Source organism: Xyrauchen texanus, chromosome 36 (genome assembly GCF_025860055.1).
Source record: "Xyrauchen texanus isolate HMW12.3.18 chromosome 36, RBS_HiC_50CHRs, whole genome shotgun sequence".
In the NCBI taxonomy this organism is placed as follows: domain Eukaryota; kingdom Metazoa; phylum Chordata; class Actinopteri; order Cypriniformes; family Catostomidae; genus Xyrauchen; species Xyrauchen texanus.
In genome coordinates, this window is record NC_068311.1 from 28,296,326 (window position 1) to 28,318,809 (window position 22,484).

At 38.0% G+C, this 22,484-nt stretch overlaps 1 protein-coding gene across 1 annotated transcript in view; it reads left to right on the plus strand.

Annotated features, from left to right (window-relative positions):
- LOC127630272 (1,4-alpha-glucan-branching enzyme-like) overlaps nucleotides 1-22,484 on the plus strand; it is a 234,992-nt gene that overhangs the window by 121,332 nt on the left and 91,176 nt on the right. The window contains exons 11-12 of the mRNA XM_052107764.1: nucleotides 14,728-14,838; nucleotides 20,836-21,007. Coding sequence (XP_051963724.1) covers nucleotides 14,728-14,838; nucleotides 20,836-21,007 — 283 coding nt within the window. The remainder of the gene's footprint in view (nucleotides 1-14,727; nucleotides 14,839-20,835; nucleotides 21,008-22,484) is intronic.

The window sequence follows — 22,484 nt, forward strand, 5'->3', positions numbered from 1 at the left end:
GTCTCCTATACTCACATAATAACCTCTCCCTTCTAAGTATGACCTGAACCATTTTAGGACCATCCCAGAAAGCCCCACCCAGTTTTCCAGCCTGTCAAGAAGTATGTTGTGATCAACAGTGTCAAATGCAGCACTGAGGTCGAGTAGTACCAGTACTGATAATTTGCCTGTATCGGTATTTAAGTGAATATTGTTTATTATCTTTATGAGTGCTGTCTCTGTGCTGTAATGCGATCGGAAACCAGATTGAAAATTGTCAAAGTATCCATTCGAGTTCAAGAATTTGTTCAGCTGATTGAAGACAACTTTTTCAATGATCTTGCCTATGAAAGGACGATTTGAGATCGGCCTATAGTTGCTTAATATGGTCTTATCCAGATTGCTCTTTTTCAAGAGGGGCTTGACAACTGCAGTTTTTTAAGCCGATTTATTTTAAAGGGATACCTTACCCAAAAATGTAAATTCTGTCATTATTTACTCACCTTCGTGTCGTTTCAAACCAGTATGACTTTCTTTCTTCCGTGGAATACCAGAGAAGTTAGGCAGAATGTCTGAGCTGCTCACTTGCACACAATGAAAACATATGGAGACCAGGGACAGCCATGTTCCAAATAAGACAAAAAAGCACCATGAAAGCAGCATAAAGATTCGTTATTCACCAAAATCTAGCTTGACAACCATGGTCACTTAACTTTCATTGTATGGAAAAGAGCAGCTTGAAAAATCTCAATTTGTGTTCCATAGAAGAAAGTCATACAGGTTTGGAACAACATGAGAGAGAGAAAATAATGACAGGTTTTCCATTTGTAGTGGTAACTACTCTTTTACACTATTGTGGTGTTGGGAACTCGAGGCGTTTTATAGTTTAGTCATGTTTTTCAGGGTTTTTTTGTGTATGCGTGCAAAATTAGAAGAATAATTATGGGCATTTCTTTAATCATTTTTCTTAATTAGTGTTCTTTTGTGAGTTGATCTAAAACATTGCTTTGTTCTAACCTCTTATGTGAGCATTAAAATGAATGAAGGTCTTCTCATTATGAATATATACTGAGATTTTCTGATGCTTTTCTGTTCTTGGCAGTAGCTTAAATTGAAGCACATCTATCAGTCTCGATCAGAGAACTGCAGTTTCATCCGCAGTTTGATGTGAATGTGGACAGTTTATAATAGTTATTTCTTATAGCCCCTCATTGAGGTCAGCCTTAATAAATTGTTCAATTGGAAAATAGTTGTTTCTTGTTTTAAACATAAATACAACAGAATTTAGTGAGGATAAAACATTTTTTCCAGTGGAGCAAGTAAAAATTATATATATTTTCTCAAAAGAAGCCTTAAAATGTTGCACAATGTTGCTTAAAGAAAATACAATCTTGTTTTAAGGATGTTTAGATATTATTACTGGAGCACAAAAATACTTCTATTCATTTTTTATTTATTGCAGTTTATCTTTCATGTCAAATTATTTTTCAATTATTAGCCATAGCATGGAGAAGATGGACAACGAAATCTGCAAAAATAATAATTGTTGGGGAAATTCAACAATGTTAAAAGAATGCAAAATTGAAAGTTGATTTAAAATTTCCATATTTCTTTCCATATATCATTTATTTTTTAGTTTTTTTATGTTCTGTTTATATGTTTTATCTTTGGAATTACTAAAATTGTTAATAACGAAAAATAATTCTTGTATAAGAAATTATACAATTCCTTATTTATTTAACGTTACATTTTTCCTATCATACTCAAGTGACGCACTTTTACAGTGATCAGCCAATGGTGTCATAAATTCCGGCTACTGATGTTTGATTGACCTCCTCTCATTCGCATGTTACACAAAGGAAACATTTAAATGGAACTAAATACAGAAATAAAGTAATGTAAAATATATTTATATAGAAAAACAATCAGCCTTTATTTTTGCATTTCTGTTCACATTTTGGAATTTCCCCAACCACTTATGTATCTTTTATATTGTATTATTTCTGCTGCATTTATTTTGTATTACATAAATTAATTATTTGATTTCTTCTTGCACATTTAATTAATTTAATATATTTATTTATGTACAAATATGTGGATTTATGTATTTACAATTTTTGCTAAGTATTGTATCCTTGTTCCTTAAATTACCTTTACATAATAAAACTTAAATAGCTTAGTTGGATAAATATTCTTGTTTTGAGTGAATTAACATTATTTTAATAATTACATTATTTTATTTGTATTTTTTTTTTTACATGCAATTTTTTTCAAGTGATAACTAATTTGCATGAACATCAGTAAATCTTCTTTAATTAACAAGATATGCTTAATTCAGAACATTTGTACAACTGTGTCAGTTTCATTAGAAACATATACAAGATCATATTAAGTGGTTAACTGACTGTATGAATAGTGCAGTTTACTTAAAAAATAAATAAAAAAAGTAAAAAAAAAAGGTACACTTTAAATTAAATGTATTTTAAAGGAATATTCTGGGTTCAATACAAGTTAAGCTCAATCAACAGCATGTGTGGCATAATGTTGATTACCTCAAAAAATAATTTCGACTCGTCTCTCCTTTACTTTCAAAGAAGCAAAAATTGAAGTTACGGTGAGGCACTTACAATGAAAGTGAATGGGCCCAATTTTTGGAGGGTTTAAAGGCAGCAATGTAAAACATGTAATTTTATATAAGCACTTACATTAATTCTACTGTTGAAACTGATGTATTATTAGAACTGTAAAGTTGTTTAAATCGTAATTTTTACAGTCATTTTAGGGTTTGTTTTCATTCCATCGTCATGGCAACAAAGTAACAACTTTACACAAAAGGTTAGTAAGTGATTTTTTCACACTATACTTTTGAAACAGTGAATATTTGAAAGTTTTTGGTTTTGCCCCATTCACTTCCATTGTACGTGCCTCACTTGAACCCAAATTTTTAAAGCTTTTTTTAAAGAAAAGGCGTGGCAAGTCAAATTGTATTTTTTTGGTAATCAATATTATGCCACAAATCCTGTCGATTGAGCTGAACTTGTGTTTAACCCAGACTATTCCCTTTAATAACAGTAAAATTAAGTTCTTTGTTTTTTATTTATCCATATTAAGTCATAAAGACGTTTGGCCATACCTGTCATGTAGACTTTTAAATGCGGAGTTGGTCCTTGGGCACCTGCCCTCTACTCCCCTGTGTGTGTACTCTAGTATGCAGTGTACATACTTCAGCCTAACCACGCTTTGCTTCGAGAGCATTTTCAGAGTTTGTTTTTACACTTGCAAACAGTTAGTTGAGATGACTTGTGATGAGGAGAAATTTCCAACAGCTTCAACTGCAGCTATTTTTTCCACCTCCAGTTAAGTATGTACAAGACTCTCATCCCATTTTGAAGTTGAGTGAAGTTTTATTGTTATATGTCCAGAGAATCATGTATCTGGTATTTATTAACTTTCCTATTCATGTTCTTGTCTGTCTCAACTTTCCTATACAGTAAAGGCAAAAGCCCATTAAATAAAATACAAATTGTGTGTGTGTGTGCCCTGTATACTGCTTGGGTGACTGTTGGTTGCTGAGCGCAGTCTCCATGGAGAATCGGCATGCATTGCTAAACAAGGCTACCCATAATACAAGGCTTTTTACAGAACTAGCAGCACCGGTCCGTACGCTTCTCTGTGCCCCTAAAGACCCCTTTACAGCTCCGCTCCGGTGGGTTGATTCAGCACGCTGCTATCTGTACACAGAGGTGTCCACTTCACTGACTCAGGATCAGTCTTAAGAATGGCATAAAGGCTGCTGCCTGCTGTTTTTGTTTTACATTTGCTTTTTTTAACGTTGCCCAGCATGCAGTATTTATTTGGGGCTTTTCATCCAACACCGCTATCGATTTTGTTTTTCGTTAGGGTACCGATGAGACTGCAGTGTTTGTGTTGAGAAAGAAAGAGTGCACGAAGATGCGTGCAGAAGAGAGATTTGCGTGTGTGTGTGACTCCTATCTATTTACAGTATACTGTATGTTACACAATATTTTTTGACAAAAGTTTGAGATGGTCCTCTGCTGCAAATCCTCTAATAATAAGCTCACAAAACAAATTATGTGTAATAATATTTTAACCGATTTAAAACAAAGTCTGAATATATAGGTAAATGTGAATATCTTTATAAATCTGACTATATAGTTGTAAATATGAATATAGTTAAAAATGTAAATCCCAAAAATATAGTTAGAAATATGAATATATACAATGCCAAGAAAAAGTATATGAACCCTTTAGAATTACCTGGGTTTGTCTTACACTCTGGTTTGATCTTCATCTAAGTTATAATAATGAACTAAAGCAATCTGTTTTAACTAAAGTAGAGTCAGGAGTTGGCAAATCTGACATGCAATTAATAAAATACAAAATACAGCTGATGGTTACAGCTACTCTGACTTTTAAAAAGCACTCAAACAAAAAATCATTTTGAGTTCGCAACTCATTGAGCATTACTCGAAAAAAGATATTTCAGTAGACCATAGATCAAGAATTGTTGCTTTGCATCAAGCTAGAAAGGGTTACAAAGACATCTCGAAGAGCTTAGATATTCATCTGTCCACATTTAAGACTATTTGTCTATATATGGAGATGATTTAGTACTGTGGTTACTCTCCCTAGAAGTGGCCATTCATTTGACTCAAAGGGCACACCGCAGAATGCTCAATGAGGTAAAAAAAGAAGCATTGATCATGAGTCTGCTATATGGAAAACATTAAAAAGTCATGGACACCACGAAGGAAGCAGCTGCTTTCCAATGAAATGCCTGAAAATTGTCAAAGACCACCTTGACACTCCACAAAACTACTGGGGAAATATTTTGTGGTCTGATAAAACTAAGAACTTGAATTCTTTGGGAAGAACAAGCAGCACTACGTATGGTGTAAAAAGGGCACCGCATACCTACATGTTAGCATCATCCCAACAGTGAAGTACGGTTGGGGGGGTCATGATTTGGGGCTGAATTCCCAAGTTTATCAAGATATCCTACAGGATAATGTTAGGGTGGCTGTGCGCCAGCTGAAGCTCAGTAGAAGTTGGGTGATACAGCAGGACAATAACCCTAAACATAGAAGTAAATCCACTACAGAATGGCTTTAAAAAAAGATAATCGTCCTTTTGGAGTGGCCCAATCAGAGCTCAGACCTTAACCCAATAGAGATGCTGTGGAATGACCTCAAGAGAGCCGTTCACACCAGACATTCTAAGAATATGGTTCAGCTGAATCCATTCTGTAAAGAAGAATGGTCCAAATTCCTTCTGAATGTTGTGCAGGTCTAATGCGCAGCTACCAGAAACTCTTGGTACTCTTCGAGTAAAGACATGAAAAATTGTAATTGTTTGTGTTGTTAACTTAAGCAAAACATGTTTGTCTATACTTGTGACTTTGATGAAGATGAGATCACATTTTATGACCAAATGTTGTAGAGGACTAGCTAATTAATATATATATATATATATTTATTCATTGTGACATTTCTTTTTTCATGACCATTTAGCACATTTTTAGTGCAAGCTGAGTCATCCATATGTGTTATTTCATCGCAATTGAACAAGCTTGTAAATGTAGTTATGTAATTAAAACATTAAAGTATATTATCTTTTAAGTGCACTTGAGTAAAACTACATTTACGTACATTTATGCATTTGTAAGACGCTTTTATCCAAACCGACTTACAGAGCCCTTATTACAGGGACAATCCCCCCGGAGCAACCTGTAGTGCCTCTAGAGTTCATTTCACCAGGAAATGATGCATGCTAAATTAATTTTGCTTGTAGGTATAGTAGAGTGATTCTATGATACCAGTTTGACTATAAAACACAAAACTACAATTTTGTTTTTATAGGGTGTCATTGTCCTAAAGGCTTGATTGTCTTTTTTATTGGGGTGAAATATGATTCGGTCATGTTCTTGCCCGGCTTTGTGAGATTCATCGTTGCAGAGTAAGAACTGAACGTTGGTATTTCACTTGGGCAGCCTTGCTTGCTGACACACTCTTACATTCACACACATCCTAACCCCTGCCTCCAATGTCCCCCAACCTGTCTGATTAATCCGACCTCTGAGGCCCGTAGTTGCAACCCAACTACATCTCAGAGCCTCTGAGAAATTAAGATGCCCTGATAAGAGTAACAGATATGGCTTGCAGCACAAGATTGCCTGATTGTATCTGATTACCACTCCAAAACACTGTCGCTTCCAATGGATAGCATAACAAAGGCCCTCTAATTTAGTCAGTGCCCTTCTGTCCGGCTCTAACCAATTGAAATGTAATGGATGCAATTAAAGCTAGTGAAGAACGGCTCAAATGCTGCCATCTCACAAAGACAGCTACAGGGAGAGAGCTAGCTCGGCCCTGTTCCCCAGCTAAACATACAAATTAACTTACGATTGTGGTCTGAAGTCACCTTTGTCTACGGCATTATCCATTCAATGCTGTTTGGTTCTGATATAATGGTCCATTAAAGGAGTAATTCACCAAAAAATTTAAATAATATCATCAAATACTCCCCCTCATATTGTTCCATACCCATATGACTTTCTTTTGTGGAACACATGAGCTTTTTTGAAGAATGTACTGGTTGCTCTTTTCTATGCATTTATGGTGAATTCATCTGGGAACTCTGGAAACAGCCTGAAGTTTAAGTCTTGAGTCACTGATAATCTTCCATTCCAGTGAGGTGTTAACTGCTGCAAATGAATCATCGAGATCAGTTTCGTGATCCGGATCAATCAATTCATTGAAAACATTAGTCTCAAAAGAGCGATTCGTTCACAAATCAGACATCGCTACATGAATGCCAAAGAAAAGTAATCAAGGGTGTCGAGATTTTCAGTGTATAACAACTTAAATTTCAGTCTGTTTTGCACACAAATTACTTTAGAAGATGCAGCATATAGTGCACAAGATATATGATATACCGTATGTGCATTCGTTTAGAAGCTTAAAGCTCTAGTTCCCATTCATTGAAATTGCTTTAAAAAAAAGAGCGGCCAGGACAATCTTTAAAAATTCTCCATTTGTGCTCCATTTTAAATAGTCAAACTAGTTTAGAATGACATACAGTGGGTACGGAAAGTATTCAGACCCCCTTAAATTTTTCACTCTTTGTTATATTGCAGCCATTTGCTAAAATCATTTAAGTTGTACACACAGCACCCCATACTGACAGAAAAACACAGAATTGTTGACATTTTTGCACATTTATTAAAAAAGAAAAACTGAAATATCACATGGTCCTAAGTATTCAGACCCTTTGCTGTGACACTCATATATTTAACTCAGGTGCTGTCCATTTCTTCTGATCATCCTTGAGATGGTTCTACACCTTCAGTTGAGTCCAGCTGTGTTTGAGTATACTGATTGACTTGATTAGGAAAGCCACACACCTGTCTATATAAGACCTTACAGCTCACAGTGCATGTCAGAGCAAATGAGAATCATGAGGTCAAAGGAACTGCCAGAAGAGTTCAGAGACAGAATTGTGGCAAGGCACAGATCTGGCCAAGGTTACAAAAAAAATTCTGCTGCCCTTAAGGTTCATAAGAGCACAGTGGCCTCCATAATCCTTAAATGGAAGACGTTTGGGACGACCAGAACCCTTTCTAGAGCTGGCCGTCCGGCCAAACTGAGCTATCGGGGGAGAAGAGCCTTAGTGAGAGAGGTAAAGAAGAACCCAAAGATCACTGTGGCTGAGCTCCAGAGATGCAGTCGGGAGATGGGAGAAAGTTGTAGTAAGTCAACCATCACTGCAGCCATCCACCAGTCGGGACTTTATGACGGAAGCCTCTCCTCAGTGCAAGACACATGAAATCCCGCATGGAGTTTGCTAAAAAACACCTGAAGGACTCCAAGATGGTGATAAATAAGATTCTCTGGTCTGATGAGACCAAGATAGAACTTTTTGGCCTTAATTCTAAGCGGTATGTGTGCAGAAACCAGGCACTGCTCATCACCTGTCCAATACAGTCTCAACAGTGAAGCATGGTGGTGGCAGCATCATGCTGTGGGGGTGTTTTTCAGCTGCAGGGACAGGACGACTGGTTGCAATCGAGGGAAAGATGAATGCGGCCAAGTACAGGGATATCCTGGACGAAAACCTTCTCCAGAGTGCTCTGGACCTCAGACTGGGCCGAAGGTTCACCTTCCAAAAAGACAATGACCCTAAGTACACCGCTAAAATAATGAAGGAGTGGCTTCACAACAACTCCGTGACTGTTCTTGAATGGCCCAGCCAGAGCCCTGACTTAAACCCAATTGAGCATCTCTGGAGAGACCTGAAAATGGCTGTCCACCAACGTTTACCATCCAACCTGACAGAACTGGAGAGGATCTGCAAGGAGGAATGGCAGAGGATACCCAAATCCAGATGTGAAAAACTTGTTGCATCTTTCCCAAAAAGACTCATGGCTGTATTAGATCAAAAGGGTGCTTCTACTAAATACTGAACAAAGGGTCTGAATACTTAGGACCATGTGATATTTCAGTTTTTCATTTTTAATAAATGTGCAAAAATGTCAACAATTCTGTGTTTTTCTGTCAATATGGGGTGCTGTGTTTACAATAATGAGGAAAAAAAATGAACTTAAATGATTTTAGCAAATGGCTGCAATATAACAGAGTGAAAAATTTAAGGGGGTCTGAATACTTTCCGTACCCACTGTAAATTACAGAATTTTCATTTTTAGGCAAATTAATCCTTTACTGGTGTCCTTTTTCATTCTATTATTATGAATGTAACTATTGCAGGAATAATTTACTGTATATGCCTTTATGTACTGTAGATTGCAAGCCAGGACAATGCAATGATTCATAATATGTTCACAACAGTCAGTGGGCTTTTACTTTTTATATTGCACTGCAATTGTGTATTACATCAAATAATTTCTCTTTCTGCCTCTGTCAATAGGAAGGGGTCATGAGAGAGTCCTCACTCAAAGAAAGAGTGATAGAATCCACTATCAGTCAAAAATTAAGCTGTCAGATGATAATTGAGGGGAAGCCGGGTGGTACGTAATGCGTGCAGCGATAAACAGAGAAAGACCATTTCCCATTTGGCCCTTTGTACCTCATAGTCATTAGGGGTTGCATTTCTCCGAGTGCTACGCTTTAGGATTCATCCTCTTTCATTTGGTTAATTGCACTCGATTGCCTTACGAATCAAAAGCTGACTGGATAATTTTTCAGCCCTAAGCTATCAGACTTAGTGTGGGCCAGGAGTTCAGCTGTGTTTAACGTTGGAAAGAGACATTCTGAATACAGAGTAATCTTTATGCTGTGTTTGTACTTTAATGCAGGTCTAAATGAAAGAAATAGTGGTGGGTGTAGGCGAACACAGTCAGGCAAGTCTGGGTTAGGGTGCGAAATTAGCTTTTTCGTTCATGCATTGTGTCTCGGCACACAACCACCACAAAATGTTCTTTCCGGTAATTTCTTCTCTGGTCCTTTTGACTTGTAGGTTTATAAAAAGACATTATACTTCATAAATGTTGTAGGGGAGGCTGGGGCTAGTTGTCACAGGGGCTACATCCCGGGAATGAAAAGATTTGGCATCAAAAGTCCAGTTGTGTAAAAATGTATTTTCGGTTGTGTATTGTGTTTTGTATTGGGGTTTTGTATTGTGTTTTGTATAAGTTGGGGTTTAAACATCTAGTTTAAAACCCTCTTAAATTAGAATATATAAAAGTCCACAATGCCAAAGGTGTGCAAATTTAAAGAAACGCCCATACAGTGTGTGTGTATATATATATATATATATATACCGATCAGCCACCTGCCTAATATTTTGTGGGTCCCCTCGTGCCAAAACAGCGCCAACCCGCATCTCAGAACAGCATTCTGAGATGATATACTTCACACCACAATTGTACAGAGCGGTTATCTGAGTTAGCGTAGACTTTGTTAGTTCAAACCATTCTATTCATTCTCTGTTGACCTCTCTCATCAACAAGGCGTTTCCATTTGCAGAACTGCCACTCACTGGATGTTTTTTTGGTTTTGGGCACCATTCTGAGTAAATTCTAGAGACTGTTGTGCGTGAAAATCTCAGGAGATCAACAGTTACAGAAATAATCAAACCAGCCCCGATACATAACGTCCCAAATGTTCTCAATTGGATTCAGGTCTGGAGAACGTGAGGGCCAGTCAATGGCATCAATGCCTTCGTCATCCAGGAACTGCCTACACACTCTGGCCACATGAGGCCAGAGTGTGCATTGTCCTGCACCAGGAGGAACCCAGGGCCCACTGCAGCACCGTAAGGTCTGACGATGGGTCTGAGGATTTCATCAGGGTACCGTTGACTAGCACATGGTGGTCTATGTAAAAGGATACGCCTGCCCAGACCATCACTGACCCACCGCCATACTGGTCATGCTGGATGATGTTGCAGGCAGCATAACGTTCACCACAGCATCTCCAGGCTCTTTCACATCTTTCACATGTGCTCAGTGTGAACCTGCTCTCATCTGCGAAGATAACGGGGTGCCAATGGCGGACCTGCCAATTCTGGTGTTCTCTGGTGAATGCTAATCAAGCTGCATGGTGCTGGGCTGTGAGCACAGGTCCCACCAGAGGATGTCTGTCGCTCATGCCACCCTCATGTAGTCTGTTTCTGACAGTTTGTTCAGAAACATGCACACCAGTAGCCCGCTGGAGGTCATTTTGTAGGGCTCTGGCAGTGTTCCTCCTGTTCATCCTCGCACAAAGGAGCAGATACCGGTCCTGCTGCTGGGTTGATGCCCTTCTACGGCCATGTCCAGCTCTCCTTGTGTAACGGCCCATCTCTTGGTATCTCCTGGACTACCTGTGCAACCTGAATGGGCTGAGGAGCAGTCAGATTTATACAGTTGAAAGTAATTAAAGGATGGAGAACTGTCAGTTCAGTGGCTCATTTCAAGTGTACATGTTTTATTGGTAAATATTAATAATAATAATAATAAAGTTAAATATTGGTTTTATTCTTATAATTGGTAAATTGTTAGTATGTCATAGGTCCAAGAAAAGTCAAAGGACAATACCTTTTATTCTATGCACCAGCATACCTAACTAACATACTTTTTTAACGATCAAAATGAGTATGTTCTTTATTGAATTGAGTATGTACGCTAAAAGTACTGGGATTTGTACACAGCTATATAAACAACCCAAAACCGCCATTTTTAAATGCAAGGTGTTTTTAGGTTGTTTCACTGTATGATTCAAGGGTTCACTTAACAGACAGTTCCCCTCGGAACAAAACCTGAATGACGAACAGAGCAGGTTGAAAATGAAGAGCGATGGCTTTTACTTCTCATTTCACTAGCAACGCTAGTGACTGCTACAACACTCCTGACTTTTTTGTCTTTCTATTGATTGTTTGGCTGTGGGTTAATATAAGGGTTTTCCTCCATGTCACTCACCTGTCAGGCCCAATCTCACCCAGCACATGATTGCCTGTCACTCTGATGGGCTTCACTAGCTGCTGTCAATCACACAATGCAGTTTGTACTGGAGCGGGGCCTGAAAGGTTGTGTGCTTGTGAGGTAAAGACACACAACACTAACAGAGACCACCCTGAATATTTTGAGGAACATAAAACAGTCTTGTCTTGTTTCTTGTTTGCTGCTGGGAATTTGCTGATGTGTAAAATTTGACATGTTTTTGTCAGCCCTGCAAAAAAAAAAAAAAAAAAAATTGCATAAGATGGTTGGCTGGTCTTAGCTGGTCTCCCAAACTAAGGAATAGTTCACCCAAAAATGTATATTCTCATCATGTACTCACCCTCATGCCATCCCAAAGGTGGATGACTTTCTTCAAATAAAGATTTTTAGAAGAATATCTCAGCTATGTAGGTCCATACATTGCAAGTGAATGGTGACCAGACCTTTTGAAGTTCCAAAAAGCATATAAAATCAGCATAAAATAATCCATATAACTCGAGTGGTTTAATCCAGGTCTTCAGAAGTGATATGATAGGTGTGGGTGAAAAAGAGATCAAGAGTTATATGGGTTACTTTTATGCTATCTTTGTGTTTTTTGGACCTTTAAAGTTTTGGCCACCATTCACTTGCATTGTATGGACCTACTGTGCAGAGCTGAGACATTCTTCTAAAAAAAAATTTTTTGTTCAGCAGATGAAAGTCATATACATCTGGAATGGCATGAGTGTGATTAAATGATGTGAGAATTAAAATCTTTGGGTGAACTATCCCTTTAAACCAGCTAAGACCAGCAAACCAGCTTATTTTTTATTTTGGCAGGTAGTAAATCTCCCCGAAAACATGAACCTACAGATTTGATCTCTATTGGATAGCATCTTCAAATTTAAATAAACTGAATCTTTAGACATTATTAGACATCTGTTTTGTGCTATAAAATTGAGGACGTTTGAATTCAATGTCAGTTTAGCAAAAAATAAATAAAAATAATACAAATGCACAGTTGCATTTTGACAGGTCTTCAAGTTTGTGTTGGACTCACAGTCTGTACATTCCTGTGAGCTTTTCCATCTCCTCGACAGGCTGTAGATCTCAGTCTGGTTCTGAAAAAATCTCAGGTGTTACGGTATGAGCTGTGCGTCATAGGACTGAAAGTGAAAAGTGGAGCTGGTAGAAATGAGTGAGAGTTGTATGACAAACTGTGGTGAGAAAAGGCACATGTGTAAAAGGAAAGGTTGTTGATGCAGAGTGTGTTGACGGTGAACTCTCTCCATTTGTGCTTTGGTGGAGATCTGATACAGATGCTAATTTAATGACTTTTTCACAACGTTGTTGTGCCATCCCAGAAGTGTATGACTTTCTTTCTTCTGCTGAACACAAACAAATATTTTAGAATAATATCTCAGCTCTGTAGGGCCATACGATACAAGTGACTGGTGGCCAGAACTTTGAAGGTCCAAAAAGCCTATTTTGGTCTGTTTGGATTCTCTTAGTCAACATGTTGAAGGAGAATTGGACAGGAGTAAAGACCTGACCGACTTGAATAGAAGGGCCAAGGGCCAGATGACTGGGTCAGAGAATCTCTGAAACGTCAAGGCTTGTGGGGTGCTCCCGTTCAGCAGTGGTAAGCACCTACCAACAGTGGTCTAAGGAGGGACAAACCATGAACCGGTGACAGGGTGTTGGACGCCCCAAGCTCATCATTGCATGAGGGCAATGACGGCTATTCTGTCTGGTCTGAACTGACAGAAGGTCTACTGTGGCACAAGTCACAGAAAATTTTAATGATGGTTACGGGAGGAATGTGTCACAACACCCAGTGCATTGCACCATGCTGCTAAAGGGGCTGCATAGCTGTAGACGGGTCAGAGTGTCCATGGTTACCCCTGTCCACCATTGGAAGTACAATGGGCACTCGAGTGTTGGAACTGAACCATGGAGCAGTGGAAAAAGGTCACCTGGGCCGATGAGTCTGTTTTCTTTTACATATCATGGACGGCCGTATACGTGTGCACCATTTACCTGGGGAAGTGATGGCACCAGGATGTACTGTGGAATGATGACAAGACGGTGGAGGCAGTGTGATGCTCTGAGCAATGTTCTGCTGGGAAAACACTAGGTCCAGCCATTCATGTGGATGTCAATTTGCACATGCCACCTACCTAACCATTGTTGCAGACCAGGTACACCCAATGATATTTCCTGATGGCAGTGGTTTCTTTCAGCAGGATAATGCACCCTGCCACACTGCACATATTGTCCGGGAATGGTTTGAGTAATATGACGAACAGTTCATGGTGTTTCCCTGGCCTCCAAGTTCCACAGATCTCAATCTGAGCATCTGTGAGATGTGCTGGACCAAAAAGTCCAATCCATGGTGGCTCCACCTGGCAATTTACAGGACTTGAAGGATCTGTTGCTAATGTATTGGTGCCAGATACCACAGGATACCTTCAGTGGTCTTGTAGAGTCCATGCCTTGTTGGATCGATGCCGTTTTGGTGGCACGCGGAGGACCAACTGCATATAGGCAGCTGGTCGTAATGTTTTGGCTCACCTGTGTAAATCTCCACTTTCAATTTCACTGTAACATCCTTGTTCTTGTGCTTTTGGCAATTCACATTCTTTGTGCATATTGGCTCCTACTGGGCTAGGAGGATAATTTATTGAAAAAAAGACTTAATTGTTGTTTCACAACAAACAATAAGCCTTGAACCTAAACCTAACTGATAATGTGTCATAAAAGCAAATGTGAGGTGAAAAACAATGCTCAACAAAAAAAAGAATAGGAACTGTTTCAATAAAACAAACCGTCCAAACTAACTGATTTTTTGAAATGTCTCAGCAATGCTATGAAAGAGAGACGTGGAGAGGACATTTCAGTATTCAGTCAGTGTGAACACACCTACACAGCTCAATGTGACAAAATAAAAATAGTTTGATGAACTATTTTGTAACAGCTGAGCTACTGTTACTCTACTGAAAAATGAAGTTGAATTAGCAGCTTCACTATTTGTATTTAGTTCCCCCCAAACATTGCTGAACACGTTTAGTTCATGGCATCTACATTATTTGTTCATTAAAGCATTGACTCAAAGTGCAGCATCCATTTATCACTAAAATAAGTGATCGTTACCATCTTAATCTCCTCCAAAATGTATTACTGCTTTGCTCCAATGGATTCAAGCTCTGTATGTGTAACTGAGGCTGATGTACAATTGTAAAAGTTGCCGTTTACCTCTTTTTTTTTATTTGTCTCGTTGTATAATTAATTTATTTATTCATTTGCATTCTCAGATCCTCAAGGAATTCAAAGATGAAGATTGGAACATAGAAAACATTGTGTACACAATGACCAACAGACGATACGGCGAGAAATGCATCGCTTACGCCGAGAGCCACGACCAGGTACTGCCGCCCCATGTACATCCAGCAAAGTGAAAAAAGGAAATGTAATTGATGTGTCATTGGGAATGAAAATTGGTGTCACCACAGGTTGTAGTGCTCGTGATGAGGTTGAAATGAGAAACTAGCACATCCATCGTGTTTGTACACATTCAAACAGCACAGCTAAGACAGGTTGTTGTTTCACAACTTTTCTTCACGGTTCTTTTCTTCTTTATGTTTCCAAGGTCTGAGAATAACAATCTGTGCAACTCAATATGAGACAGTTGAGTGAGTGATTTGAAAACCAGTAAAACTTGCCTTTGACACTTCATCAATACACCAGTAGTTTAGCATTGCAATAAAGTTTCCATCAAAAGACCGGATGTACTGTACTAAGCATGTATGAAAAAGTTACTGGATGTCAGAGTCTTAGGCCGGGCGTACACAGTGCGAATTCTGACTCTCGGGAGGTCGTGAGCCCCTGTACACGTTACGAGTCGGTTTATCTGAAAATCACACAGGTGCAATCGCACAAATTTTCTCACCATTTATTTTTATAAGACATGAAGCCAGAGGTGGACATAGCTTTAATTCCTCGTAGCTTGCGATTTAGAAATAAAAAAAGAAGACTGTCATGGGGTCTGCATTAGCTGAAAACTCCTTTGCCGATAGCAGCAAGTTATTTTAGTGGAGTAGGCTACCTGTAATATTCAGCTTTAGATGTAGGCTACATCCTTCTCATCTGTGTCACTGCTTGTATGTTGATCGCAGACATTCTTAAGAAGATCTGTTCTGGATTTAACAACTATTTTCTCCAAATGTGTAAAAGCTTCATGAACATTCAGTTTACATTGATCGTGTGACTTATAACACCTTATCTTGATTGGTCAACTTCAGGTAGTTCGCCAAATCAGCCACATTTTTTTTAATTATCGGGAGGTCGTGAGCAGCTCGTAAGCCACTCGGCTCCGCTCACAATTCCTCTCACACGATGCAAGCCGCGACCACGCTTTCCACGCAATCTCTACTGACTGGAAGAAAAAAAAAAATATCGGGGGCTCGCACGACACCATGTATGCCCGCCTTTAGCTTGCCGGTGTGCACATATTGCTCCGACACATTGCAGGCGACATAAGTTTGAATCCAGCTTGCAACGTATCCCAATAAAGTTTTCCACTCTTCTGACCATCATTGAATGCTTCATCTTGTATTTGTGCTTAAACCCTTATTTATTTACGATAAAATTTAGGAGGAACAATTACAAATATTTTTTTTTTTTGGAAACAACACAATTCCTATAGATCCATTTTTGTTCTTGCATGGTTTTGATGACTTTACTATTATCCTTAAATGTGAAAAATAATAATAATAAAGAATGAGTAAGTGACCCTAAACTTTTGACCGGTAGTGTGTGTGTGTGTTTGTATATGTTATTTATTTTATTTTTATATTATTATTATTATTGAAAAAAAAGGTGCTAAACTGAAATTTGTATATATTTTGTAATAATTATTCAAATATATATTTATTTAGAAACTGAATTGAACAAAAACTGAACTAAACGTGTTAAGATTAAAAGTTAATAAATATTACGTTATGTTTTATTTTATATTTTGTTATTATTTTTAGAAATTTGAACTAAAAATTTGTTAAGCTGAAATGTTGACTGGACGATAGGACGAGATATGTTCCATGAGTACTGATGGTCTCATACCATCTGCACTCAGACGCTTTTGTGATATATATATATATATATATATATAAAAACAATCCTCCACATGTAGCAATGACAGCTTTGCAGATCCTTGGCATTCTAGCTGTCAGTTTGTCCAGATACTCAAGTGACATTTCACTCCACACTTCCTGTAGCACTTGCCATAGATGTGTCTGTCTTGTCTGTCACTTCTAACACACCTTACAGTCTAGCTGATCCCACAAAAGCTCAATAGAGTTAAGATCCATTACACTCTTTTCCAATTATCTGATGTCCAATTGTTGCTTTGCCCACTCAAACCTTTTCTTTTTGCTTCTCTGTTTCAAAAGTGGCTTTTTCTTTGCAATTCTTCCCATAAGTCCTGCACCCCTGAGTCTTCTCTTTACTGTTGTACATGAAACTGGTGTTGAGTGGGTAGAATTCAATGAAGCTGTCAGCGGAGGACATGTGAGGCATCCATTTCTCAAACTAGAGACTCTGATGTACTTATCCTCTTGTTTAGTTGTACATCTGGACTTACACATCTCTTTCTGTCCTTGTTAGAGCCAGTTTTCATTGAAGACTGTAGTGTACACCTTTGTATGAAATCTTCTGGTTTTTTTGGGCAATTTCAAGCATTGTTTAGCCTCCATTCCTCAAAACAGTGACTGACAAGTTTCTATAGAAAGACGTTTCTTTTTTGCAAATAGTGATGGTGCCGTTTTTTGCATCAGTAATGTCCTGACTATATATTGTGATCAGTTGAATGCCACTTTGGTGAATTAAAGGAGCAATTGCCTTCTGAAACAGCAAAATCTGTACATTATACACAACTTTTGGCCGCCAGTATATATATAAATCCACATTATAATTATTATTTAAAATTGTATTATTATAGTTATTATTATTAACGGAATTGAGTTGAACCCTATAAGCCTATAATTTTTATGAATATTTATTTCTTAAAATCCTTATCTTATAAATTAACAACTGGAAAAGACATGGAAATTCATTGGTCAAAATGTGTGGATAGCCTGACATTGTTGCATTTTTATAAATTACAAAGATGCTTTTTTCTTTCAAATAACATGCAACTTTGAATCGTGCACAAAAAGACCAGGAACGTGTATTGAGAGAGTAAATAAGGTCAATGTTGATTAACTTAAAGATGTCATTTTACAGCCATTGTTGCCAACGGTTATTAATCCATATTGAAGTACTTAGCAAGTTGTAACGGTGGCAGTGACTAACTTTTAAATTAAACATTTTAAAACAAATTCGGGTGCCAGAAAGGTTTGGGCACGTCCAAATAAATACCTTTATCCCAGACAGCTCTAAAAGCCACCTATTACTTGCATTATATGTATTATAAATAAATTCACAAGTGTTTCACTTTCCAAAGCACAAGTATATTTTTCAAATGGCACAAGATTCACAGCAAGCAACAAGGAGTCTAAGACCAAGTCTAGGAACAGCGCATACATTTCAACAGAATGAAACATACAACAAAAATAAGTAAAATTGTGAGAGAGAGTTCAGGCCATAGCAGAGTTTTGTAATGGTGCACGCTGGGTCCTGGAGAGTTTGCGTGTACCTGTATGACGAGGGAATAAAAGGTTGGTCAGAAGAATTAAGGAATCATCTGGCGCTTCCACTTTAGACCTTTAATTTACCGTCGCACCTTGATCATGGAGCTCTTCGGCGCTTGAAGATCAAATTAACTCATGCCACTCCACTTTCACTCAAGAAGTGCAATCAACAGCTATGAAAAATCCAGGCCTCACTCTCTGGTGATAAGCGCAGTCAAATTTGTCCCTTTGTTGTTCCTTCCTCTCTCCTCCAATCGCGTTCCTAATCCACATCACAGTACACAGTAACCATTTATTTTATTGAAGTATGTGTAAAAAAAAAGTCTCCCTTTTGAAAATAAAATAAATAGAAAAAATACGAAAGCTAACAGAATTATAATAAACAGAATTATAAACATGATAAAAAATAGCATGTAACTATAACATGTTATATAACTAAATTATTTTAGCATAGCATGTTAAATTAACTACTAAATGAAAAATAACATCAGCTGTGTGAGCTTTTAAAGTAATGTCCTATGATTATTAACAGTTAACATATACTGTAGGTGCACGACAGCACAGCCAGGCTGCTCCTGTCTGTACCTTTAACTCAGTGTTTCTCAACTGGTTTTGCTTCAGGAAACATTGGAAATCAAGTGTCGACCTGCCATAGATCAAATATAACCTGTATTTAATGTGCATTTCCTTTTATGTTGTATAGTTTTGTTCATGGTTTTCCAGTACAAGGACATGCATCAAGTGACATTATTTTTGTTGTTGATGTCAAAATCTACAGGACGTTTTCTTTCCCCCTTTTAAAAATTGAAGAGCATATTTACGTATGAGCCCATTATTATCCCGTTTGTTACCTAATATTAAATATTTATACACATATTACACAGAAGGAAAGGCTCCTCATTACCATGGTTAGGTCAGTGTGCTAGTCTTAAATAATAGTAATAATAATAATAATAAATTAATGTATTTATGATAAATAAATACAAGCTGAAACACATCTTGAAACTTTAACTATAACTGCCACTGTTGATATAAAATGAGGTCTAATAGATTCTACCTTTAGATTATTTCATATGAAACTATAACATTTTGTCAAAATATAACAGTTTCTTTTACTCATGTAAAATCCTGAAACAAATTTGTAAAGGTTTTTTTTTTTTTTTTTTTTGGCACTTTGGCACAGTGTTGCTCTTTTCCTCCTCAGTGCTGTTTGGCATGTCAGGGCTGCTACTGTTTGAGAGGTTCAAATGGACACTTTAAAACTAGAAAAGTCTCACTAGAATTGAAATTGGTCACAGTTTTGATGTCTGCGCTCCGCAATATCGAGGGAAGCCCAGTTGTTGAAGGCGCGCGCCAGAGAGAAGAGCAGATCATTAGCGCGAGCTTGTTACACTCGCGAAAGTGCAGATGATGAGTCTTTAGCTGTTAGCGAAATTATCATTAAATCTGCCTCAGCAGATAAATACTCGATCACTTGGGCGGCCGCCGAAATATCTTCAATGGTAGAAGTTACCATGGCATTGTTATTTCCCTGCTGTCCGTGACCCAGTCCGAATAGACCAGTTGAGAAACACTTGTTTTAACTCACACACACACTCATGTCAGACCCCCTCGCCTCGCTTCTCTCTGACATCTGCTGCGTGTGTGTGTGGCGCATGTTGACGAGCCTGACAGACAGTCGAGAAGGAAAGGAGATGCGCATGCGCATGTGAGAGTCTCCGTCCGGTTGTATTTTTTTCTCGAATTTCTTGCATTTTCAAACCGTGGTATACCGTGAAACCGGTATACCGCTGCAACCCTACAATCAACTACGTCAGGGTACATGTATTACTGACCAAAGCTCAATTTTCACTGCAGAGGCCAATGATCTACTGTTGGAGCTGAAGTTCATTGAGAATGGGAATTTTTATTATTTCTTGAAGCACTAGAATCTATTCAAACTGATCACCCAACAATTGTGAATGTTTTAATCAAATTGTCATCCCTTGAAGCTCAGAGTTTTAACATCATCTTCTGCTGGGTACATGGCCACTGTGGAATCTCTGGAAATGAGCAAGCGGATAATGCTGCCGAAGAAGCATTATCTACAGAACTCAAAAAGTGCTCAATACCTTCCACACATCTGAAACCAATCATACATTTGTATATCAAAAACAAGTGGCAATCAGAATGGGATCAGTGCTTAACAAACTAATTACATGAAATAAATCCTGCTGTTGGGACCAGAAGTTTCTTCTCTTTTAATAACTGATGGGACCAAGTCGCTTATACACGATGTCGGATAGGCCACTCAAGACTCGAACACAGTTTTTACTGTCAGGGGAAAATCCCCCCATATGTGCATCATGTCAGAGCCCAATGTCTATCAAACATTTAATTGGATTGTAATATTTCTACTCCTATGAGAAAACTCTTTTACTCCGTTGACACCCTTGAAAAGGTTTTTAACTAAATTAGTCATAATTAATCATCTTTAGTTTTACTTGTATTATTTTAACCTGATTTTTGCCATGAAAATCAAACTACATAAAGAGGTTCAGTACTATCAGGCACTTTAAAATCATAAAAATTAGGCCAGTATTCAGCCATGACGTTTAAAAGGTACTTCTTCAAGGAATGTCCCAATTTTCCCCCAATATCAAGAGCAGCCAATTGGAAGCTATTCATCAATCAGCAATCATTCAATCTAATGTGGCATTTGAATTGTTGAAATGATTTCTCTGCCCACTCTGCCAGGCCCTGGTGGGTGACAAAACTCTTGCCTTCTGGCTGATGGACAAGGAGATGTACACCAACATGAGCACCATGATTCCCATGAACTCTATCATTGATCGGGGGATTCAGCTACACAAGATGATCCGGCTGCTTACTCATGGACTTGGAGGGGAGGGATATCTCAACTTCATGGGTGAGTCCTTGCACATATATTGATTTCAGATCTCATCCACATTTGGATATAAACAGCATTCTGTTTGTGGAATTTTCTGCAATATTGTTGTGTATTATTAAAAATTAAACATGTAATGTAATCATCACTTAGAGTGCCGGTCATAGCTTCAGACTGGATGAGTTTATGCACTTATAAAAGCTAGACAGACCACAACAAATGGAACAGAATGTAAGACGTTTTTAATGGTTGAAGTTTTTTTCTTGATTGTTTTTTTATCTAGACCTTAATCATTAAAAAATGGTGCTTCTGCATGAGATTTTGTAAAAACAACTAAACGTGGCGTCATGGTCAAAGATGACGTCTAGCGCATATTTACATAACAACGTGTTAGGTGTGATTGACCCTAGCATTATAAGTGATAACAAATCTACCATAAAAATGATGTTTTCCAGTATGGCAAGTATTTCCAAAATTACGATTTTTATAACCCATTTCAGCTCTGTATGTCCATACAATGCAAGTGAATGGGTGCCAGCTGTTTGATGGTCCAAATGTAATATTTAGGCAGCATAAAAGTAATCCACATGACTCAATCAATGAATGTCTTCTGAAGCAAGCCGATAGGTTTGTTTAAAAAATAAATAGATAATTCTACCTTTTATTAACTTATAAAATTCCTGCGAGCAATCAACGCATCACGAAGCTTTCGTATGATGTAATCATGATGGCGCGTTCTTGCGAGAAGTCTCCAAGAGTCCAAATTGAATGAAATCCCAGATTCAGTTTATTGTGCAACCAAAATCCCAATAATAACCAGAAAATTCTAATGAGATTTGGTGCAAAATGTGGGACTTTTAACTTTAAACATTAAAAATACACTGGGGACTCTTATTTTGAAAGGTCTACACTCCTAAGCGCTCTCACAAACAGATAAGGGAATAAAATGTGTACTCTTACAATAATTTAAAATATATTGCAAATGTAAATACTACATACTAAGTGTACATTTTCATATAACAAAATCAGCAGTAATTAATCAACAGAAGATCATCTGTGACAGCATATCATAAATGTCCGGTATTCCAGACTTTTCCTCCTTTAATCTAGCATAGAAAAGTTGTGAATGTGTATCTTCACACAAATCGGACATCACGACTTTCGCTGTGTTTGTTGTTGCATGCTGATAGCCATGTCACCATAAATGTTATTTTATTTTATATATTTTTTGTGTTATTTTCTCTCGATTTCTCCCCAATTTGGCATGCCCAATTTCCAATACGCTCCAAGTCCTCGTGGCGGCGTATTGACTCTACTCAATACGGGTGGCGGAGGACGAATCTCATTTGCCTCCGCATCTGAGACAGTCAATCTGTGCATCTTATCACGTGGCTTGTTGAGCGCGTTACAGCAGAGACATAGTGTGTGTGGAGGCCCACACTATTCTCCATGGCATCCACGCACAACTCACTACGAGCCCAACCAAGAGCGAGAACCA